The sequence below is a fragment of the Habropoda laboriosa genome, unplaced genomic scaffold (assembly GCF_001263275.1).
Source record: "Habropoda laboriosa isolate 0110345459 unplaced genomic scaffold, ASM126327v1 scaffold34, whole genome shotgun sequence".
Taxonomy (NCBI): domain Eukaryota; kingdom Metazoa; phylum Arthropoda; class Insecta; order Hymenoptera; family Apidae; genus Habropoda; species Habropoda laboriosa.
Window position 1 is genome coordinate 622,761 of NW_017100142.1, and position 20,506 is coordinate 643,266.

Genomic DNA, 20,506 nt, shown 5'->3' on the forward strand with positions numbered 1-20,506 from the left:
ATAATTCTTTCATATGCTGAAATAATAAAATTCAATACTGTAATGTAAATTTAATAATCATTTATTTTATGTTACATTGGATGAGTACCACTGATGTATATATACCAAATCTAGGTTCAAAGGTTGAAAGAAATATTTGCAAAACGTCTTATAAAAATTATATCATAACAAATATGATAATGAAAGGCAAATAAAACTATGGACTTTGAAATGAAAATACATTTCTTCTTTTAAATTAACATACTATTTTATTTTAGTACAGTCAAAAATGCTTTGTATGTTTAACTAATAATTTTTTTAGCATTACATAAATTTAAATACAAATTTTATTTTTTCGATATTTGTATTGCAAAAATTATAAATATTTTGTGTTTGTTTATAACCCTTGTATACTTAATGAACATTTAAAAGTGTTTAGATACATAATTCGTTTTTCCTGTTAACTTTTTTATTTTTTATTATCTAAAACATGGCACAAAATAGGTGATAAGTTTGAAAGAAACTTAACATGTAAATAACTTAACATGATGCTTTGTCATTATGATAAATATATAAAAGTATAGTATATGTCTATAAAGCTTTTATTTTAATACAATAAATTTTACATACCTTTCGTTACAACAGACATGGTAGAATAAAATTTTGTTATAACAAAAATTTAAACTAGAGTTTATTATACAACTACAATATGTAGTTAAGTTTACAATATGTATACCACTGTGCGTTTATAATATATGTAGTCTTATAGCTCGTTATCAACCAAAGAAAATGGATGATTTCAGTAACGTCGCAAGTAGCTTCACTACCCGTTGCAGACATTAATTTTTATTTTTAAAGTGGTCAATTAAAGAAATTGCGTCTGAGAATATGCACGCATTTTTATTATAATAAATAATTTTATAAATACGAGTAAAGTTTTTTTAAATATTATATGTTGAACGTAAACTTATAGTTAAATATGTAATACATCCAATATAATCAATATGTCCTGTTTTATTAATCAAATATTTTGATCTATCATTGCATATATTTTTTTATAAGCGAAACGCATCGAAATTCATGAAAATGTACTTGCTTTCATGAATTCCTAAATAATTTGTACAATCATTCATTACACAATTATATCCGCAAGAACGGGTGGAATTGAAAATGGCTTATCCTATTAATTGAAATTGGATTAAAATGAAATGATTTATGTTTACAAGAAATACAATACTTTATTACAAGGAATATGAAGAATCATTTTAATTTATTCTTTGTAAAATGGTTCATTCATGTCTGCCTGATATGCATACTTCATGCACACTTCCTGTTAAAATTAAATGACAATAATCAGTCGTTATTAATATTTCTTCATAATTCTATACAGATTTTGACTTACTTCTTGCAAGGACGTGTACATTTCCTGTGCGTCTTGGACTGATGAAAAAATTGCACATAAAGTACGCGTCGTTGGTGGTATTAAGGCATAATCGATTGCCGTCCAAACGCATTGTCTTCCGTTAACCTTCATAATACACATATGACCGGCATTAGTTCAAATCCACTTTGATTTCGCTGTCAGATAATGTTATAATTTTAATATTTGTTTACCTCGATTTTAGTGTCGATAGTAGTAATCGTGTTGCTTATAATTTCATCTGTTTTTTCGGCTTTTAATATTATATTTTTTTTGCCAAAGATCTTAAAGTCAAAATAAATAATTAAATTTCCCACTACTACAGGGTTCCAATCACTTTCATCACTTTTCTTAGTAAGGAACATAACTCTTCTTTCAAAAGTAATAAACTTCTCGTCATCGTCATATTCCTCATCTTCTTCTTCTTCTTCTTCTTCTTCTTCTTCCTCTTCTCCCTCCACTTCTCCCTCTTTGACTTCCTCTTCTTCCTCCACTTCTCCCTCTTTGACATCCTCTTCTTCATCTTTATCTTCTACTTCGTCTGCTTCTTCATTTTCGTCATCCTCCGGTTCTTCTACTACCGGGCTATCCTCTGTACTTTTTTCTCAAAAACATAACAGCAGTATTTAACAGTCAGTTTTAATTAACATAAATGATAGACATGCAAGATGCAAGGGAAATTTGATGTAAGCTTACTTGTTATTAGTACTATAAGATTACCTTATAAAAATACCCATAGATGAATTTCAATTGTTTACGGAACACGTTTAGTACCAAAACAAATTTGATTTTAATTGGTAAAAAAGGTTTCGATTATATTTTGTATCATATCATTTTATTCAATTGTTTTTCAATTAAAGTATATATTTATACAACTTATTTTATATAACTGGAATAAATACCAGTAGAAATTCAAAAATCATTGACAAAAGATCCACGTTTAATTGTAAATTTTTTACAAGAGTACTGATTTAATAATAAAACTCTACTTTACACGAAATATAAAACAGTTACGTTACGTGCCTTGCAATTTTTATTTTCTTTTGATTATAAATATAAAAACTAGACGAAATTAATTATAACTGAATAAAATAACTTCACACGTTTGTATTAAGAATGAATATTACCATTACATATCACATAATTAGCATAAAATCAAAAAATATTTTGAGGAAACATAACATTTATGAACAATGACACTTTTAGTGAAATATTTTTTAGAATCGATCTCTGTACGATTTTCTTTTCTTTTTGTAACCTAATTGGTCGTAAATTATAATTATCTTAAATAGTATTACATTCTAATAGTATAAATAAAGCTACATTAATATGTTTAACAATAAAAAAAATATACGTTTTATAAAGTATGCGTGTAACATATAGTGGGTGTACATGTACCATGCAGCCAGAAGCAAGAATCATAAATTGGGGAAAGCGTTATAAAAAAAAAAAAAAGAGATTTTCATCTTATTCCTTACTGCCTTCGCTTAGTGTTTGTTGGATTTTGTCGATAGTACGCTTGAAATGTGTTGCCAGTTCTGGATTCTTAAATCTAACTGCTAACTTCTCTAAACTTGGCTTTTCTTCAATATAATTCATGCCTGCCCACATCCAAGCACGATCCGACGAGCAGAGTAGACTGAAGCTGATGTCTGGTGTAAGCAAGAAGTTGCACACTACTTTATAAACTTGTTCTCGTCGCAATAGTAATCTATAAGTGCCACGTTCAACATGATGTAAAATTTTCATTTCTCCAATACCCCTTTCTTTCCATTCACGTGCCGCGTTATCGTATCTGTACAATTTAGCTCTTTCACAAAATACTGTAACAAACAACACGTACGCAATCATTTACAGATAAACAAATTTCTTTTCTTTTTTTTTTCTTTTTTAAGACAATTAAACTTAATTTATACCTTTCTCTTCGTCTTCTTCACCAGTGCGTACTTCGACGACATCAGGAAGAGGTATAATAGGTTCGAAATGAGGATCATAATCAGCATCACCTTGAACGCCCTCTTCATTTTCATTCTCCTCTTTCTTTTCCTCTGTGCTTTCTTTCGATTTCTGTGCGGATTTATTAGCAGCCGCGTGCGATTTAGAACCAAATACAGCCGCCCCAGCACCGGCAAACGAGAAATTTGGATCTACAAGAGAAATCAGTCTTTTAGTTCCTTTTAATTGCTGTTGTTACATAGGCGGAACGGGTACGGAAGGACATACCTGTTTTGAAAACTGGCTGAGAACTTTTAGCAGCTAAAGTTGAAAAGTCTACGTCTGTTGACGGGAAAAAGGCGGGTTCGCCCTCTTTCTCTTTTTGTGGTTCACTTGCCGCTGGTGTTATTGTTTCGAAAGCATTAGTGGTCGTAGGATTGGAAGTTGTAAAGGAAGGTGTATTTACACGCGCGCCGAAGAATGGATTAAATGTGAATGCCGTAGTATTGGTAAATACTGAATTAGTCGATTTAACAGACGTATCAAACACACTCATTGCGGTTGTCGTCGTTACGGACACAGATGCGGTACCAACGTCGGTGGTACTTTCAGAAGTAGTTTTTAACATAGAAGATCCGAAAACAGGAGTAGCAGTATCGAATACGGTCGAGATCGCAGTACTTGTAGTTGTTTTTGGTTGAGTACCGAAGCTATTCGAAAATACTGATTCAGTATTGTTTGCATCGATATTGAGCGAACTAGGCTTAATTATCACAGGAGCCTCTTTCTTCGACGCTCCGCCAAAAATATTCTTTCCGATATTATCTGCCTTAGCCGCTCCGAATATGGACGTTACAGATGTTGTAGATGTTGGTGACATGAATGAAAACGACGTGGCTGTTGTTGCTGGTGTTTGAGAAATAATAGGACTGCAAATCTTCAAGTTCTCGGATGTTAAAGTATTTTGCTTATCGGTCGCAGATTTCTGCGTCTCATTTGTACTAAATTGAGTTTGTGGCATCACAAATGAAAAACCAGTTTTCTCATTGTTCGTTGAGTCGGTATTTCCAAATGATATAGTCGATACAGTTGTTACAGGAACAGTGTTTGTTGTAAATTGTGCGGTGTTTGTACTATGCACACCAGTCCCAATACTTGAAACAGGTGTTTGAACAGTGGCCGTGACTTCGTTATTCGAGCTACTTAAGTTAGTAGATTTTGGAAGGAATGAGATTGCAGGTGTACCGGTTGGCGGCTTTTGATTCTCTACAACTGCTTTCGACGCTGCTCTTCCGGAATCTGCCCCATCCTGGAACAATGGTTCACTTGGCTCTTTGCAGCCTCTACATCCAGGACAATCTGGCTTTTGTCTGTACGCGTAAAAGTTTTCTGGAAGCTGTAAATTCAATGCCGCTTGTTTCTCCTCAGGTGATACTTTCATTTCGTATAAAACTTCGATGTCCTTTTCGGGCGTTTTCTCAACCTGTGAAATGTTCTTCATTGCATCTTCAACTGTATTTTTGAAATCTTTTGCGATATCGGACGTTTTGAAGCGACAAGCTACGAGGATATGTTGGATTTCTCCATCGCTGTAATCAGCAGCATTCCACGTCCACGTCTTTTCATCTTTTCGCTTCCATTTCAAGTTTGGAAGAACGAAATGATTCAAGCAGAGCTTTAATGTCTGTTCACGTCTCATTACCAGCCTCAGTTTGCCTGTTTCATTGTGCCGTAACAATTTGATGTCTCCCAAACCACGTTCTTTCCATTCACTCACATTCCTGTCGTATCTGAACAATTTTGCTCTGTGACTGTACAGAACTTCTTCGTCCTCTTCGCCTGTTTTAACTTCTATTTTATCCGGCAACGGGATTATCGGTGAGAAGTGGATATCATCGCTCTCCACTACCTCTTCCTCGCTGTTCTCTTCACCGCCAGACTTTGTTGGCGATGATTTTGACACGAAATTAAATCCAAACGATTTTCCTGGCGATCCAAAAACGAACGAGGAATCTTTGTTAGTCGGTGTGCTTGGTCTTTGTTGCATTCCAAGCACGAACTTCGCGCCTGTCGTATCAGCTTTTGTATCAGATTCTGTAACTGCCGGAGAGCCAGATTTCGAGTCCGTAGAAACATCGTTAGAGGATGATAAACGGAATGAAAATCCAGTTGTACCTTTCTTGGTGGTATCTTGGGGAATACCAAATGTGAATGTGGGTGTAACACCGGTGGTAGTTGCGCTGATCTTGAAACCATCAGTTTTCGGCTTAGGCGGAAGAGATGGGTCTTTTGGTGTGTCACAGGCTACACAGTAATTAGTCTCAGCCGCGTTTACTATATCGCAACATTTACATTTCCACGAACCACGGGGTGGTTTAAACATTTGCGCAAGCGGTATTTGACTCTGGTCGGCTTTAGTTGAACAAGTACTTGATTTATTGGTAGCAGAGGGACATGGTGTTTCACAGGCCACACATTTCATTTTCGTTGCATCGTTTCTCGTGTAGCAAACGTTGCATTCCCACGAGCCTGCTGGTGGCTTAAACATCTCAGACAAGGAACACTGAGTTTTACTTGGTTGGGCAGCTTGTGGTGGGGCTTCTTGTTTCGTCAAATTTTCCCGGATAATACAATCTTTCACCATCTTTTGCTGGTTACTAACGATCGTATTATTAAATTGCCATGCTTGAGCAGCCGTTTTAAATGTTGCCGCATACGTTAACATTCCCGTTTTATTACCTGACTCGTATGGAATATCCCAATAGACAGTCGTATTGCTACCGCTTTTGAAACTAAACGGCACATTAGCTAGAACGTTGTAATTGTAGCAAACCTTCGAACTGTTCTCGTCTACCATTAACAAATGGATCTTATTTGTCTTTGACTTCCACAGAACTTTCATTTCTCCAATACCTCTGTTCTCCCATTGTTTCGTGTCGATGGTATAGCACTGAAGAGTTATCTTTTCGCTGAACAGTACTATATCTTCTTGTTCAGTTTGTAAGGCAAATGCATCTGTATCTTGAACTCCAACAACAGCAGGTGCTGAAACACTCGGTGCAGGAGCGTGAGGTCTTGATATTGGTGTAGTGTGAATGCTAGCAGTAGTTGGTACTGTTGTAGCTCCCGATTGCAACGGTGTAGCTGTCTTTGTAAATGAAAAGGTAAACTGAGATGCAGCGGTAGTAGTTCCAGCGGTCGTGTTTTTCTGTGTCGTGGTGACAAAACTGTCACCGGTTGTCACACTCTTGTTAAACGTGAAACCAGCGAAAGGACTGACTTCCGGTTTAGTAGGAACTTTTGCAGGTTCGGTAGTGGCTACTTTTTGAATAATTGGCGTTGTTGTGAACGAAAATCCACCGACAACTGTTGCGGCTGTAGCAGCAGTTTTTACTTTCTCCGATGTAGCAGTTTCTGTAGTTGTTGTTACTTCGGCAGGTTGTTTCTGGACAACACTTTGTCCAGTACCAAACTGAACGGATTTTGCCTTATCTGATTTCTTAGCATTAGCTGGCGGCACAGCTTTGCTCGACGTTTTATTGGTATTTTCGACTACTTTGTCAGAGATCTGAGAAGGGAGACTTGCTTTAGCTTTATCGAAATGCTCCTTAAACGACAGGCCTTCTTCAACGGTTTTGAACTTAATGCAGAACTTTTCTAATTTTAATTCTCCGTCGGCAAAGTCATTCGCAGCCCAGAACCATGCATTTTCGTTATTTGACTTAGCAGTTAATTCCATATCTGGCACGAGGTAATGATTAGCGCATACTTTTAATACATGTTCCCTACGCATAAGCAAGCGAACCTTTCCTTCTTCATTTTTAAGTAGTTTAACATCACCGGTACCACGTTCTTTCCACTCGCTCTCTACGTAACGATAAAGTTTCGCTCTTGCGCAGAACAACGTCTCTTGACCCTCTTCTCCGGTAGTAACTTTCACTTCTGCGGGTAATGGTATAACAGGAACAAAATCTGGCATAGGATCGTGATCAGGATCCGAACTGTTTGTAGATTCGGTCGAACAAATGATAGCATCTTGCTTCGTTGTATCCGACATGGAAATATTCGCGGGTGTCGTTGTGAGAATATTCGATAATGGTAGTAAATTGACCGTTGTCGGTATAGTAGCTTGAGATGGCATAGAAATTTGATAAGAATGAGGAATAACTGATTCTGCGTGTTGAACCGGTGTTGAAGTGTTTCCTTGTCTGAAATGAGGAGGTATCGTTACGCTAAGAGTTGGTTGAACAACCGGTACTGTAGTCGGAAGAGTATCAGAGGTAGTAATGGCAACGTTAACTGGGGGCATTTTGTTCACGAGTGCATCTTTTATAATTGCCTCGGGTTTCGACGTTTCTACTTTTTGAAGTGGAATTTGCAATGGTTGATTTGCCGGTGGCATAAATAGGCCCTGTTGAAGAATGTTATCGGCTATTTTCGTTCTGGCATTAGGATATAATACCGGCATGGAATACACGTTTGGAGGATACAAAGAAGGAATGGGTTGCGCGTTCGGATCGCTAAACGATGGGTAATATCCTTGGAAGGTAGCCGAAGGATATACCAATTGAGAATAGGGATGTCCGTGAGAGGATTGAAACATATTCCCAGATATTGAGGACACAGGACCAGTCTGACTTGCGTTATAATTCAAGTCGTTGTAATCATCTTCGTTCAATACGCATAAATCTTCTTCCAAATTCGGATTAACGTTAACTGTCTGCGTACGCTGCTTTTGAATTTCTTTTCGTAGTTCTGCCACTTCTTTCGCCAGCTTCTCGACCTTTTCCATTACCGTTTTGTTCATATCTAATATAGCTTTATTTTGTTCTGTTATTGACTGTATCATACTGTCCTTTGAATGGATTATTTGATTTATTGAGCGAATTTGAGCATCGAGACGTTCGGGACTTGGGCGTGCCTCAGAACGATTCCGTGATAAATCTAATATCTCTTGATGTTGCGGTTTGTACGGAGTGCTAGACTGTTTCGGTGTACGATGAACATTTTTTTGCGGTGTACTGAGAATATTAATCGAAGTACTTAATTCTGTCAACGTTGGCAATACTGTGTTTGTAACTGCTTGATCGACAGCACTATGAGCAGAGGAGTAACTTTCTTCTGACATTCCGTCGCACTCGTTTCTACTTAAATCACCCCGTGAGAGATCTGGGTCGATCCTTTTCAATTTATTTTCGATGTCGGTAATATGCGTGGAGAGTTCCAAATTCAACGGATGTCTTGGATTTGTTCCTGGGCTACGTAAACGATCCAACGTTAGATAAAAACATTCTCTTGCTTTGGAAAGCATAATTATATGTTGCGATCTCATTTCAGATGTTAAACTTTCCTTAGGTATAGAATTAAAAATCTCGTCTGCAAGTTTTTCATACATCTGGCCTTGTTGGAACGAAGCCTCTGGACATTTTAGTGCCTGTAAAGCGTCGATCGCTTTTTCGTATTGTTTGTCTCGTACATATCGCTGAGCGAGGAGTAATTTACCCTCTTCCAGAGCTTTAATTAATTCCGCATTGTTCATATCCTTTCCTTGATAATTGAAATATTTGGAATTCGTTACACGTATAACTTGATTATTTTGCAATCTTTCGAGAAGCGGTATCGCAGCTGACCAATACATTTCGTATCGTGCTTCTAAATCTGGTATATCGCTACTTTCTGGATTAGTCTCTTTCAACTTTTCTGCCCTATAATGAAATATTCGTGCTAAATGAACTAAAAGAATCGGATGTAATCCGTGGTTTCCGAGACAACGAACTACTTCTAAACCCCTCTGTAATTCTAGTCTCAATTCCCCAAGATCTTCGTCAAGCGGTTTTTGCTTATCCATGGAATATACTTTATAAGCATACCACCACCATTGTTCTTGAGCGCATGTACAAAGAGTATTAGTCAGATCTGCCGGTAATGTGGGCAATCTTTCGGGATTTGAGAGCCCCCTTAATTGTTGCTCTTCAATTACTGAAGAAGCACAAAAAATAGCTGCATTTAAAAATGCGTCGACATCGAGACGACTTAAACTATCGGGTGCTGCCTGATGCAGGTTATAAACGGAAAATTGTAGTTCGCAAAACACGCGTGACGTTTGATTTGGATGAGGCCCGTTGTCTTTATTTTGCGAATTATGAGGTCGAGTTCTTAAACCAAGCCAAACTTGATGGTGCAACGAATCTGGCCATACTTCTTCCGATATTTCATCAAATCGTTTTAATTCATTAAACGTACATAAACGTAATGTTAGACTTGGAATTGAAGAATTTGCAAAATATGATGTTTTTTTACCATCGTAATATAATCTACCAATAAAAATTCTCTGGTACACCCGCTCCCGCCATGAACTTGTACAAAATTTGCCAATTTTATCCAGTAATGCTTTAGTGTTATCTCGTGCGTAATCTTGAAGTACATGACCAGCCTGACTACATCTGTATGATCCTTCTCTATACCATACGTGTACTTGATTTTTAAACCGATCTTTCAAATGCATAGTCCATACAGCAGTGGGATTTATAGGTGTTATGTTTAATGCAGTTAGCAAAAGAGGTCCACATAACCTTCCTGCTTCAGACCAACTATCTTCTCCTGCTTTAGTTTTTCGTAAAACTAAACATGCTAAGTGAAAGTGTAACTGAGCCCACATATGTAATAACATCTGTTCAACAAAAGCAGGATGATTAGAAAAGTAGATTTCTTGAAATTCAGTTAAGCTTTGATCCAAGCTGCAATATAAATTAATTAACGTTAAATATATGTAGGTACACTATTGCGCATCATATTATAATAACATATAAGTACAGAACTTACTTAAATATTGCCTGTGTAACATCTGATATACTTTTTTTAACAATGTTACCCTGTTCTTTAAGACAGAGTGCTGCATATCTTTCTAGCACAGAAATATAAAATATCCAGAATGTCCAATCTGACTGATCACTCTCTTTATATTTCACAAGCAATTCACTTAATGACTGATACCAAATAATATTATTCCTGTTACTGTGTGTTGTTTCTATTCCAAGTGCTTGGTTGTAGGCATCTTCAAGCCTATGATTTCCCATATAGTGCTTGAGTAGCTTAACTTGTAAATTCACATCTGTTTGTCTTACTGATAATTCAGCTAAAAAATTTACATTACAAATATTTTGAAGTATCACTTAAATTATACAAAATCAAATGATTATAAAATAGGTAGTGACTACTTACAGGTAATAAGTTTTTCCAAATCATCATCATTACCACTTGATGTCCCTGAAGTTAACAGTTTTTCCTTCAACTCAAACACTATTGGATGATGTGGAAATTTCTGGTCAGCTCTTTCTACCCAATATTTAATTTTATTTACATCTATATTAATATCCATGTCAGATAATAATCCACATACTAAAATAAAGAACATTATGAAATATAAAGGAAATGTATGAATTTTAAATATGGAACAACAGATTTGAAATATAAAATATACCCCTTAAAACAAGATCATATTGCTTTGGTTCTAATTCAAGAGATATCTTGTATTGTGTAAAAGCTTCTTCTTTCTGCCCTAAAGCTTCAAGAGCTTGACCTAATAATTTATGAGCTCCTGCAGATTTATCTCTTATTTCCAAATAATTAGAAACATACTTTTTTGCAGATTCATAGTCTCCAACTTGGTAATATAACTTTGCAATATTGTAACACCGAAGATTTTTCTACAAATTGAAATAAAAATTATACATATTAAAATACATGTTTACAAATAATAGAAGTGTGAAGGACAGAGACAAATAAAAAAACGTCGTTTTTACAACTGATGTCATTGAAAAATTGTCGATTAAATATAAAAATCGTATTTTTTCAAAAAATAAGATTTTTTGAAAAAAGAATTAGTTTTTCTGTTTGATCTATAAAAAGCCGCTACACCGGACATACAGGTTAATACATATGCATGTACACGTCGTTTTCAGAACCGAGTCAAGGCCTTCAGTACCGTGTGATACACTTGACATTAGATAGAAATGTAACGTGGTAATATGTACAAAAAATTCGTTAAAAATATCGATAGAATTATAATGAAAAAATAAAAACAACGACTTAGTAAATATAATAAATTAACAAAAGTATTTGGTAGTGCTAGTAATAACGACTTTTTCTTTGAAAAATAACCTTACCTCCTCTGAGCTTTTAAGTTTAACAAAAATGTCTTTCACGTGTCGGTCAACATCCTTCTTCATTCGAAACATTTTCGGAAGAAAGTGTGAAGCTTTTTCTAACAATCACCAAGAGAATTAATGATCAATATTTGATTAAAATGAAAATAGAACCACCGTTATATGGTATGAACTTCACGATAAGACTTCCCCCGCACCACAAATCACTTTCAAACGGTCTCATCGAAATCAGGAATACTAAGTTAGGTGCTGCCCTCTAAAATATTTTTTTGAATTGTATAAAATATAACGTTCTGCAAAAAATAGTTACAACATAATAATTATTTAAATACTGTTCAAAAATCATATTTATTGTATCGAATTTGACATAACTCGTAAGAACTGTCTTGCATTAAAAATGAATGTTGCACCATTAATTGCAATCAGTATGAAGCTCTAAGCAAAATTCAAAATATCTGCTCATAAAACAGACTGCCAATATAAGAAATTTAACTGCACCGAATCATAGATATCATAGTCAATGTTTATCAATTTTTTATCTAAAGAATAGTGTTTACATACATCTGTTCTAAAAATATATCTTATGTTTTGTTTATACAATGCAAAAGAATACATATAAAAAATAATGTTACATAAAATGGGTATAAATAAAGTATTTTACAGTTGTAGTGTAATTATTTTTAAAATTACACAAATATTGAAGAAATTATTAAAATTGTATATAAGAAGTTCTAAAATTGAATACAAAAATGATGTAGATGTATTGCATCATAGTGAACAGTTTTTGGTAGTTTTTAAGCCATATGACATGTTCATTAATAGTAATAATCCTGAAAAAAAGGTATGAAAGGAATATTTGTAAATTAGAAGTACTATTTGCCATTTTTATAAATGTTTAAACTTTTAGGATACACTACAATTTGAATTAAAGAAACTCGTACCAAATTTAGCTAATCCAAATTTATTTCATGAATTTCATTTTGTGCATAGATTAGATTATGTGACTAGTGGTATTATATGTATTGCATTAAACAAAAAAGCAGCTCGTGCTGCTTCAAATGCATTTGAATCAAGAACTGCCAAAAAATTTTATTTGGCACTACTTCATGGACATATTAATGAACCTTATCTTATTATAGATAAAGCAATTGGTTAGTAATTAAATAAAAACGTTAATAATAATTTAGAAGACTATGAACAGTAATATTATTTTAATAGGAATTGATGTAAGGGAAAAGAAAGGAAACCATAAAATGTGTATCAATGATAGTATATTCTGTGAAAAACCAAGAAAATCTTATACAGTCCTTGTAGTGTTGGAAAGAGGTTTTAGAAATGGAAAACCAGCTACAAAAGTATTATTGTGCCCTGGTACAGGTAGAAGGCATCAATTAAGAGTACATTGTTCATATATTGGCCATACAGTGATAGGAGATTATACATATAGTGAAAGAAAAGACACAGAACCTTATAGAACATTTTTACATTCTTTCAGGTATTATATTTATAAATAAAATTGGTATACTGTATATAGTTATATTCATATTCTATTATTTTTTAAGGTTGATATTGAATAATGATATTGAAAATCTAGATGTGAGAAGTACAGATCCTTTTCTAACTTCTGATCCAAGAAATCAATGGTCACCTACAAGTATTGTTAAAGTATTGGATGAAGATCTATTTTCTGATATTTATAATCTCATGCAATAAAATATACATCTGAAGTTTTTTTATTTCCACTGGTTCTATTCAACCTATTGCTTTAACTCCAGAGCCTTGTACTTCAAATGGAATAGTTATTTCTGGTAAACTTGATGATAATCTGATAGAAGCATATCTCAGGGAGTCTACTCTATAAAACTCTATGGAATTTGTTACCATGCTTAACCAAGTTGCTCCTAGTGCTGGTCGTATACTCAAATTATCATGAAGCACATTATTATGTATAGCTGTTGTTACCTGTATTTAAATTTTCTGTAGAGTATTCGTAAAATTCAATTACTATATACTGTATGAAAAAATTACCTGATTGATACAAAGTATACAGATATGACTTTCACATAACTTATGCAACTGTTGTCCTACTATTCTCAAACTCTTTGCTCTATTAGAAGATTCTTCTTTCCAATCTTCTACTCTATATGGAGCAGCAATTGAATCTACAATTATTAATCCTATCTTTTGTACAGACATTAATATTGGAATTCTATGAAGCAAGCATACTTCTAATTCCTCCTATAAAAATAAAAAGCCACATATTATACTGGCAAATTATTAAGTTGACTTAAGAAATAAATGATAATTACAATAGTTGAAATATGTTCCACAAATACTAAGTCACCATTTATTCCATACTTTTTAGTAACTTCTAATTTTTGTATCAATTCTTGTAATCTTCGTGATGGAAAAATAGATTCGGTACAAATGTATACAGCACCTAAGTTAGTTATTAGATATACTTAGAAAATAATCTATTAAAATTTTTTTTTACTTTATACAAAAAAGAAACGTTAACGTTTATTTGTCATTATATAAAACATTAAAATCGCGAAGTACCAGCAGCAAAACCACCCTCTGTTTCAGGTAACTGTACTGTCAAGCATAATTGTAAAGCTAATTGAGTTTTTCCGGTACTTGCAGCTCCGTAAATTTGTGTAATCCCGCGAGTAGTGATACCACCTTGAAGTAGTGCATCAAACTTCAAACAACCAGTTGTGAGAAATTTTTCACGTTCCTTTACTGTTTTTGCGTTTTCTGATTTTATTAATAAAATAAATACATTCATTTATTACTATTGTAATAGACGACAAAATTAAATTTTAGATATCTATACTGTATTGTGTATTATGAGTATCGTAAAAGGAAAATTCTTTTATAATACCAAAGTAGTTTTCCATTGTTTTTATCCTTTTTATTCCAAATGTATTTGTTGAATATTCAGTTCTTTAATGATATATGTTTGATCATTCAATTATTCAATCTAAGAGTCATTTCTTGTTAAAAGTAACTAGTCAAAAGTAAGTCTTACATTGCTAACAATAGATGGCAGTGCTTTAAAATATTCGAATTGGAATTAAAATGAACGCTTAGTTTTATAAAATTTTATTTACTATTTATGGGAATATGTAGAAAATAGGTCGTTCTTAATTACTTTATTAAATGGGAGAAATTTTCCTTTCAAATTTTCGAAAATTAAAATACAAAAATCGAATTGTTCTCTTGAACAATTCTTTGTATCTCTCTTAAGAATGTCTTCTAATAATATTTTAACTATTATTTCTTTTTTAAGATTTTTTCTTTTCTCTTCTTTATATGTTTTTTTATTTTAGTTTTCCTATTTTCTGCTTGTTGTTCCTTTACGGCTTTTTTCCGTGCCTGAAATTAAATGTACTTTATTATATATTATATCTTACAACATCTCGGGAAACTGTATGAAATGATCAGATTACTTTTTTACTATCTCTACTCTCATTTCGAGGTCGAGCCGAATTCACAAAATTTGACTCATTTTCGACTACATTTTCTTCTTCACTATTTTGATCTTCCTCAGAATCATCAGTTTCTTCAGATGAATCATCTTTCTCGCCTAAATTAACAGTTTTCTTAGAAACTTCGGCTAGAATTTCAGGAGTATCAACGGGCTTGGATAAGTCTCCTTTTAAACCAACTAGAGTTTTATATATTAAATCCTCTTTCCCAGATTTAGCAAGTTTGATGTCGCGCTCAATATCAATGACCTAAACATGCTTATATTAAAATGTATACCTGTGAAAATTAATATACGTATACCTGTTCATGTATGTGAATCATTATATGCATGAATATTTCTTGTTCCTTAACATTACCTGTGTTAAATTTTGAGGTATGTAGGCTTGTTTAAACACTTGTTCTTCTATTTGTTGTTTAGGATCAACATTTTCTCCGCTTTGTTGTGCCATCTGCGCTGATATTGTATCTAAATATTTATCCATATTCTCCTCAGTTATTGTTGGATCTGTTATAAAGTCAAATAATGCCTTGATAGTCATCACTCCTACATCATTTTTCTTAAAGAACTCTGAAATGAATTAAGTTCAAATAATTTGATAAATGTTAATTCTGAACTTTTTGTAAAATATCTTTTCAACTTTTATTTACCAGTAATATTTGTACAATCTTTCCTAAGAAATTCAAGAGCCATAGGGTGGTCATGTTCAACTGCCTGAGATACATCTATTATTATAAGAGATCCATCATAATATAGTATATTATATTCACTTAAATCAGCATGAACAAGCTTGCATTTATTATATAGTTTCCACATTGTTTCAATACACTCTCTGTATAATTTTCTTGGTTTAGAAGCAGTAAGAACAACATCTTTTAGTTTTGGTGATGGCCAGCCATTGGTGCCTATGAAATCCATTAATAGTACATGGCTACGTAGTAAAATTGGTTTTGGAGCATTTACTCCTCCTTGCTGAAGACGTATTAAATTTCTAAATTCTTTTTCAGCCCATGTCCGTACCATTTTGCGCGGATTATGGCGACAGTAACCATGACGAAAACGAAATTCACCAGTGACATATTTGTCTCTATCCTTAAATTGTAAAATTGATGTTTTATATATTTTTATTGCAAATTCTACTCCTGTCTTTGAAATTGCATGATAAACATTAGCTTCTTTGCCTGTTGAAATGCAGCCATTAATTTCTGCAATTATACCTTGATTTAACAGTTTAAATAATATCATTCTTGTACGTGGATCTAAAACTTGTTCAACAGTTGCACGATCATGTTTGTCTTTTATTCGTAGCCTATCCTTTTCCACACGCTTATCATTTTCAATTAAAATATTTGCTGCATGTTCTGGCAAAGATGGACCCTCATATTTTTCAATATTAATTTTGTTAGAATAACGACGAAATAATTTATCTGATGGTTGATAATTACTAATCTTATTGGAAATACTCTGAGCATTAACATTTTTTGTTTGAATATTCTTAACAATATCTTTTGAACCAGTTCTGCTTCGATCTTCATCCCAGATGAAATCATCATCTTCTAAATTATCATCATTATCATCATTATCATCATTCTCATCATCTTCTCTTTCTTCACTATTTGAAACATACAAATTACTTATGTCTTTAGAAAGTTCACAATAAAATAGTGGCCATCCTTTACACGTATTCAGCCTTTAATAAAATTACAATCATTATTAAATTTATATGTTATTTAAAAAAATATAATTAAATAGTATACATACGGTTTCTCAGTGTCATCTGCATCACTGAATTGACCTTGTTCGTTATGTTCGTACATGATAAAACTCTTTCTTTATATTCACTTTCTTTAAAATATTAATAAATACGCAAAAAATAGAATGTGAAAATCACGTTTTTTTATGTTTTAGCAACAGTTAGGTTAGATTTTACTTACATTAAGGCCATTTTCAAATGATAGGACAAATGCTTAATCTAGAATACGTAGCTTATTTTGATATTATCAATTACAAATTGTTATGTATTTATAATTGTAAATATAATTTAAAATTTTTTACAGTTTTATCTGTTACTTGAAATTGATATAACATTTTTTTAACGAACTTTCATTGCTTTAACTGTTATCAATTTTTAAACACAATGAAAGCTATGCTTTCTATAATTTGTATTATCTATGACTAACGTGTGAAAATATTTTGTTTACATGTACCAGTATTTAAATTGTAAAATTACATTGCGATGACAGAGAGTAAGATATTTAGTATAATTTTCACCCAATTATGATTATATTTTTAATAATGTTTAAGTAAAATAGAATAATAGAAGTACGTGTCGTGGAATGTAACAATGTACTAGTTCTTCTCTTGTTTTTAAATTAGGAAATTGAAATTGGATACATTATAAAATAAAGAAAATATAATAAAATATCACATTATATTTTTCAATAATCCAATCTATTATAACGATAAAATTTGTACACTGTAATTTTACATGAAATTGTTAACAATGTAAATGATGTAAGATTTTTCAGGTCTTATAAGCTTTTGTTTTTGTATAAATATATTTAAAAGCATGACTGTTAAAAATAAGTATTATACTTCTGTGGTAAAAAGCTGTAGGAATTCTATACAGTTGTAAACATAAAGGACTATAATGTCATTTAAAACTTATTTTAATTAAATTGACAACCACCATTACTTTTAAGAGCGTAAGAAATAAATAAATATTTATCAAACATCTTACAATCTTACATGAAAAGTAGTATTTTGTTGGGTTTTACTCTCTTTTTTCTTACAGGTAGTAATTTGAAGTTATAAATATTTAAAAATGCAAAGTATTATACATTCTATAGAACAATGCAATGTTATTCGTTATACATCTTATAGAACTGCAGCAAAAATGCAAATTTTGCACAAGGAACTTAGTAGTGAGTTTAATATATTTTCATTTTATATAGATATCAGCAATTAGTATATTGTAATATTTTTGTTATGTGTATATGTAATTAATAACAATATGCATTTGTTATAGTGCACTATGTTCAACTGGAATTGATTGCTGGAGTTTTTGAACGTCATAGACTTTCAATTACAGAAAATTGTGTAAATTTAGATCCAAGTGAAATTGAAGATGTTCTTTCTGATATCTATTTTGCTGCATGTAAAGAAAATAATACCAATTTTGATATTGATCTTGCAACAAAACTAGCCTTGAATTATATTTTAACTGCATTTGATAAGTATGTTATTATAAATATATTTCTATTTAAATTTGTTGACTAAAATTGTAATATACTACTATAAGTATTTTAAATATTCTAGACAATGTGCTGGAAATGTTTCTGTATTTTCTGTGAAAGTTGCCTTAATACTAATTAGCTCTGGAAAATTACAAGAAAAGTATGGATACCTTTATCAACAATTGGCTGATCACAATGCATGCTTATCTAAAACTAGCTTACATACATTATTAACAAATATTTGTAAAATTACGGAAATGCTTGGTGAAAATGCAGTATATGGACCTCAAAATATTCAATCACACATTGATAAATGTTTTGCAAAGGTATGATTGAATAAAATTTTTATTATATGGCAAATGAATAATTGATAATATTTTGTAATAGTCTCAAGGATGTCTTGGAGTTACTGAATCCGAATTTGCAACATGGATCATACAAGAACCTCCTTTACTTGTTTGGATAACAACATTTAATCGCATGAAATCTGCAGAACATAGTATGTATCTATTACATTTTAAAGTAATTAATGTTATTTATTAATAATTAATATTGCGTTTTGTTTAGTTGTACATAATGTTAGATGTTCCTCCTGCAAAACAACACCAATTCAAGGACCACGATACACATGTTTAAAGTGTACAGCATATCATCAATGCCAACATTGTTTCTTATATGGTAAAACATCAGGAAAACATAAACTAAAGCATCCAATTCGTGAATTTTGTACCAAGGTATGTTATCATATCTAACTTTTTTTTATAAAATAATATATGTAACATTTGTTTCAGACCTCAAATCGAGAAGTAACAAAGTTAATTATTGAATTAATCAGAAATAAATTGAGATTGTGTCCTGCTAGATCCATTGGATTAAATATTGATGATCAAACTCCACATGTAAACAGGTAATTAGTTATAAAAAATATTGTAAATGCACAAACCTATTTTATAAATTCTACATTTCTCTTTTAAACATTTATTATAGTAGTGAAATAATGCATGCTGATTGTGAATCAATAAGAAGTACAATGAAGAGACGTGTTCTAAGTGATCCACAAAAAGAACTACAAAGTATAATTACTCATTTAGAAGAAGAAAACAAACAATTACAAATTGAATTGCTTGATATACAGGGTACTAAAGCAGAGAGACTTCATCGTCATAGAGCTATGATTGAATCGCAATTACAACGTTTAAAGTTATTAAAAGTATATCATTATTCGATAATTTATTATTATAAATATTTGAAAAAAGAAGTAAAATGTTTTTTTCAATTATTTTCAGAAATATTTATTTGCTGAGAGAATTTGTATGCCCCAAGTAATTAACCATATGCAAAGCACGCCAATGGTTCCTCCTCTTTCATCGAGATTAACAGCTTTACCTATCAATTTTGAGTTAAGCCCGATTATTCGTCAAGAAAATACAGAACAAATTTCGGATGTAAATGATACAGACTTATTACAATCAAATAATTTTAATCCAACTGGAGATTGTATCAGCGGGGAAAATCATGATGTTATCGTTGACTCCGGAGAAGCATCTACCAGTTTAGGTTTTAGTAACGTACTAGAACCTACTCGAATAGAACTGAGTACATGGATCGGAGGTACGTTATATTCTTAATTCTTATTGCTTTGAGAAATAAAATATTTATAGAGTGCTAACATAAAAAAAAAAAGATTTGTACCTTCTTTTATTCATGTATACGAACTTTTAATTATTAGGTACAAAGAGATCAGAAATAAACCCTTCTGATAGCGGTTTTTCTCAGTGGTTGGGTTCTAATGATTCTGACTGCAAGGAAGAAAAATATACTATGAAAACTATGACAACTAATACCGAAAATGAATCGCCTTTAGTAATCTCTGATTCTCTCATAGGTATTCATAGAGATAATACACCATCTTCTCTACAAAGACCTGATAAACATTCACAACATAGTAGTTTGCAAAATATTCAAGGAGATCTAAATGACATACTAGACAGATTACAAAATATGGTTACTGATGACCATTTACTTGATGGTAAGTTACTACATTTTAAACGATTGTTTCTTTATAGAAATATTTGTGGATAAATTATTATTTTAGATTCTTATGTTGCTAATGATAACTGCAAATTAAAACGTGCTACAACAGAAATGGAAGATTTATTAACAGGACTCATTCAAGGTATGGAATCTCGCAAGAGTAAACTTACTACTATTGTGTAACAAAGTTATTAATTATTATTAGTATTTTGGAATACCAACGTAAATATTTACAAAATAAATATCT

The 20,506-nt window shown here is 32.3% G+C and overlaps 6 protein-coding genes across 6 annotated transcripts in view; 2 read left to right on the forward strand and 4 right to left on the reverse strand.

The window, feature by feature from the left end:
- Window positions 1-628, reverse strand: part of LOC108571802 (3-ketoacyl-CoA thiolase, mitochondrial) — a 2,449-nt gene extending 1,821 nt beyond the window's left edge. Inside the window, exon 1 of the mRNA XM_017933947.1 lies at window positions 610-628. Coding sequence (XP_017789436.1) covers window positions 610-628 — 19 coding nt within the window. The remainder of the gene's footprint in view (window positions 1-609) is intronic.
- A 586-nt stretch (window positions 629-1,214) lies between these two features.
- Window positions 1,215-11,690, reverse strand: LOC108572883 (E3 SUMO-protein ligase RanBP2-like). Its single transcript, XM_017935217.1, has 11 exons — window positions 11,500-11,690; window positions 10,815-11,040; window positions 10,556-10,732; window positions 10,157-10,469; window positions 5,402-10,071; window positions 3,623-5,347; window positions 3,316-3,546; window positions 2,878-3,222; window positions 1,594-2,006; window positions 1,382-1,507; window positions 1,215-1,309 (listed from the first exon to the last, which is right to left on the reverse strand). The coding sequence occupies exons 1-11, from the start codon at window positions 11,569-11,571 to the stop codon at window positions 1,250-1,252; spliced, it is 8,358 nt and encodes a 2,785-aa protein (XP_017790706.1). The 5' UTR covers window positions 11,572-11,690; the 3' UTR covers window positions 1,215-1,249.
- Window positions 11,691-12,136: 446 nt separating this feature from the next.
- On the forward strand, window positions 12,137-13,212 carry LOC108572894 (RNA pseudouridylate synthase domain-containing protein 1-like). Its single transcript, XM_017935228.1, has 4 exons — window positions 12,137-12,340; window positions 12,407-12,650; window positions 12,718-12,994; window positions 13,062-13,212. The coding sequence occupies exons 1-4, from the start codon at window positions 12,137-12,139 to the stop codon at window positions 13,210-13,212; spliced, it is 876 nt and encodes a 291-aa protein (XP_017790717.1).
- Window positions 13,213-13,251: 39 nt separating this feature from the next.
- LOC108571813 (DNA repair protein XRCC3-like) lies at window positions 13,252-14,468 on the reverse strand. The gene is made up of 5 exons (XM_017933958.1): window positions 14,384-14,468; window positions 14,059-14,256; window positions 13,809-13,939; window positions 13,528-13,737; window positions 13,252-13,461 (listed from the first exon to the last, which is right to left on the reverse strand). Exons 1-5 carry the CDS (start codon window positions 14,397-14,399, stop codon window positions 13,252-13,254), a joined length of 765 nt encoding a protein of 254 aa, XP_017789447.1. The 5' UTR covers window positions 14,400-14,468.
- Window positions 14,469-14,775: 307 nt separating this feature from the next.
- On the reverse strand, window positions 14,776-16,892 carry LOC108572204 (serine/threonine-protein kinase RIO1). The gene is made up of 5 exons (XM_017934406.1): window positions 16,751-16,892; window positions 15,640-16,679; window positions 15,348-15,559; window positions 14,952-15,239; window positions 14,776-14,877 (listed from the first exon to the last, which is right to left on the reverse strand). Exons 1-5 carry the CDS (start codon window positions 16,804-16,806, stop codon window positions 14,776-14,778), a joined length of 1,698 nt encoding a protein of 565 aa, XP_017789895.1. The 5' UTR covers window positions 16,807-16,892.
- A 921-nt stretch (window positions 16,893-17,813) lies between these two features.
- LOC108572377 (dystrophin-related protein 2-like) lies at window positions 17,814-20,442 on the forward strand. The gene is made up of 10 exons (XM_017934613.1): window positions 17,814-17,913; window positions 18,018-18,225; window positions 18,308-18,551; window positions 18,613-18,724; window positions 18,793-18,959; window positions 19,017-19,132; window positions 19,213-19,435; window positions 19,512-19,836; window positions 19,955-20,254; window positions 20,321-20,442. Exons 1-10 carry the CDS (start codon window positions 17,814-17,816, stop codon window positions 20,440-20,442), a joined length of 1,917 nt encoding a protein of 638 aa, XP_017790102.1.
- The last annotated feature ends 64 nt before the right edge of the window (window positions 20,443-20,506 follow it).

Coding starts and splice junctions, on each gene's coding strand:
- LOC108572894 (XM_017935228.1), top strand. CDS start 12,137: ATGGGTATAAATAAAGTATTTTACAGTTGTAGTGTAATTATTTTTAAA. Junction 12,341..12,406: donor GTAATAATCCTGAAAAAAAG/GTATGAAAGGAA, acceptor TTAAACTTTTAG/GATACACTACAATTTGAATT. Junction 12,995..13,061: donor ACATTTTTACATTCTTTCAG/GTATTATATTTA, acceptor TTATTTTTTAAG/GTTGATATTGAATAATGATA.
- LOC108572377 (XM_017934613.1), top strand. CDS start 17,814: ATGCAAAGTATTATACATTCTATAGAACAATGCAATGTTATTCGTTAT. Junction 19,837..19,954: donor ACTGAGTACATGGATCGGAG/GTACGTTATATT, acceptor TTTAATTATTAG/GTACAAAGAGATCAGAAATA. Junction 20,255..20,320: donor TGATGACCATTTACTTGATG/GTAAGTTACTAC, acceptor TTATTATTTTAG/ATTCTTATGTTGCTAATGAT.
- LOC108572883 (XM_017935217.1), bottom strand. CDS start 11,571: ATGTTTCGAATGAAGAAGGATGTTGACCGACACGTGAAAGACATTTTT. Junction 10,733..10,814: donor ATATGATCTTGTTTTAAGGG/GTATATTTTATA, acceptor TCTTTATTTTAG/TATGTGGATTATTATCTGAC. Junction 10,072..10,156: donor GTTACACAGGCAATATTTAA/GTAAGTTCTGTA, acceptor TTTATATTGCAG/CTTGGATCAAAGCTTAACTG.
- LOC108571813 (XM_017933958.1), bottom strand. Junction 13,738..13,808: donor TGGAACATATTTCAACTATT/GTAATTATCATT, acceptor TTATTTTTATAG/GAGGAATTAGAAGTATGCTT. Junction 13,462..13,527: donor GTATACTTTGTATCAATCAG/GTAATTTTTTCA, acceptor ATTTAAATACAG/GTAACAACAGCTATACATAA.
- LOC108572204 (XM_017934406.1), bottom strand. CDS start 16,806: ATGTACGAACATAACGAACAAGGTCAATTCAGTGATGCAGATGACACT. Junction 16,680..16,750: donor GCAGATGACACTGAGAAACC/GTATGTATACTA, acceptor ATTTTATTAAAG/GCTGAATACGTGTAAAGGAT. Junction 15,560..15,639: donor AGATTGTACAAATATTACTG/GTAAATAAAAGT, acceptor AATTCATTTCAG/AGTTCTTTAAGAAAAATGAT.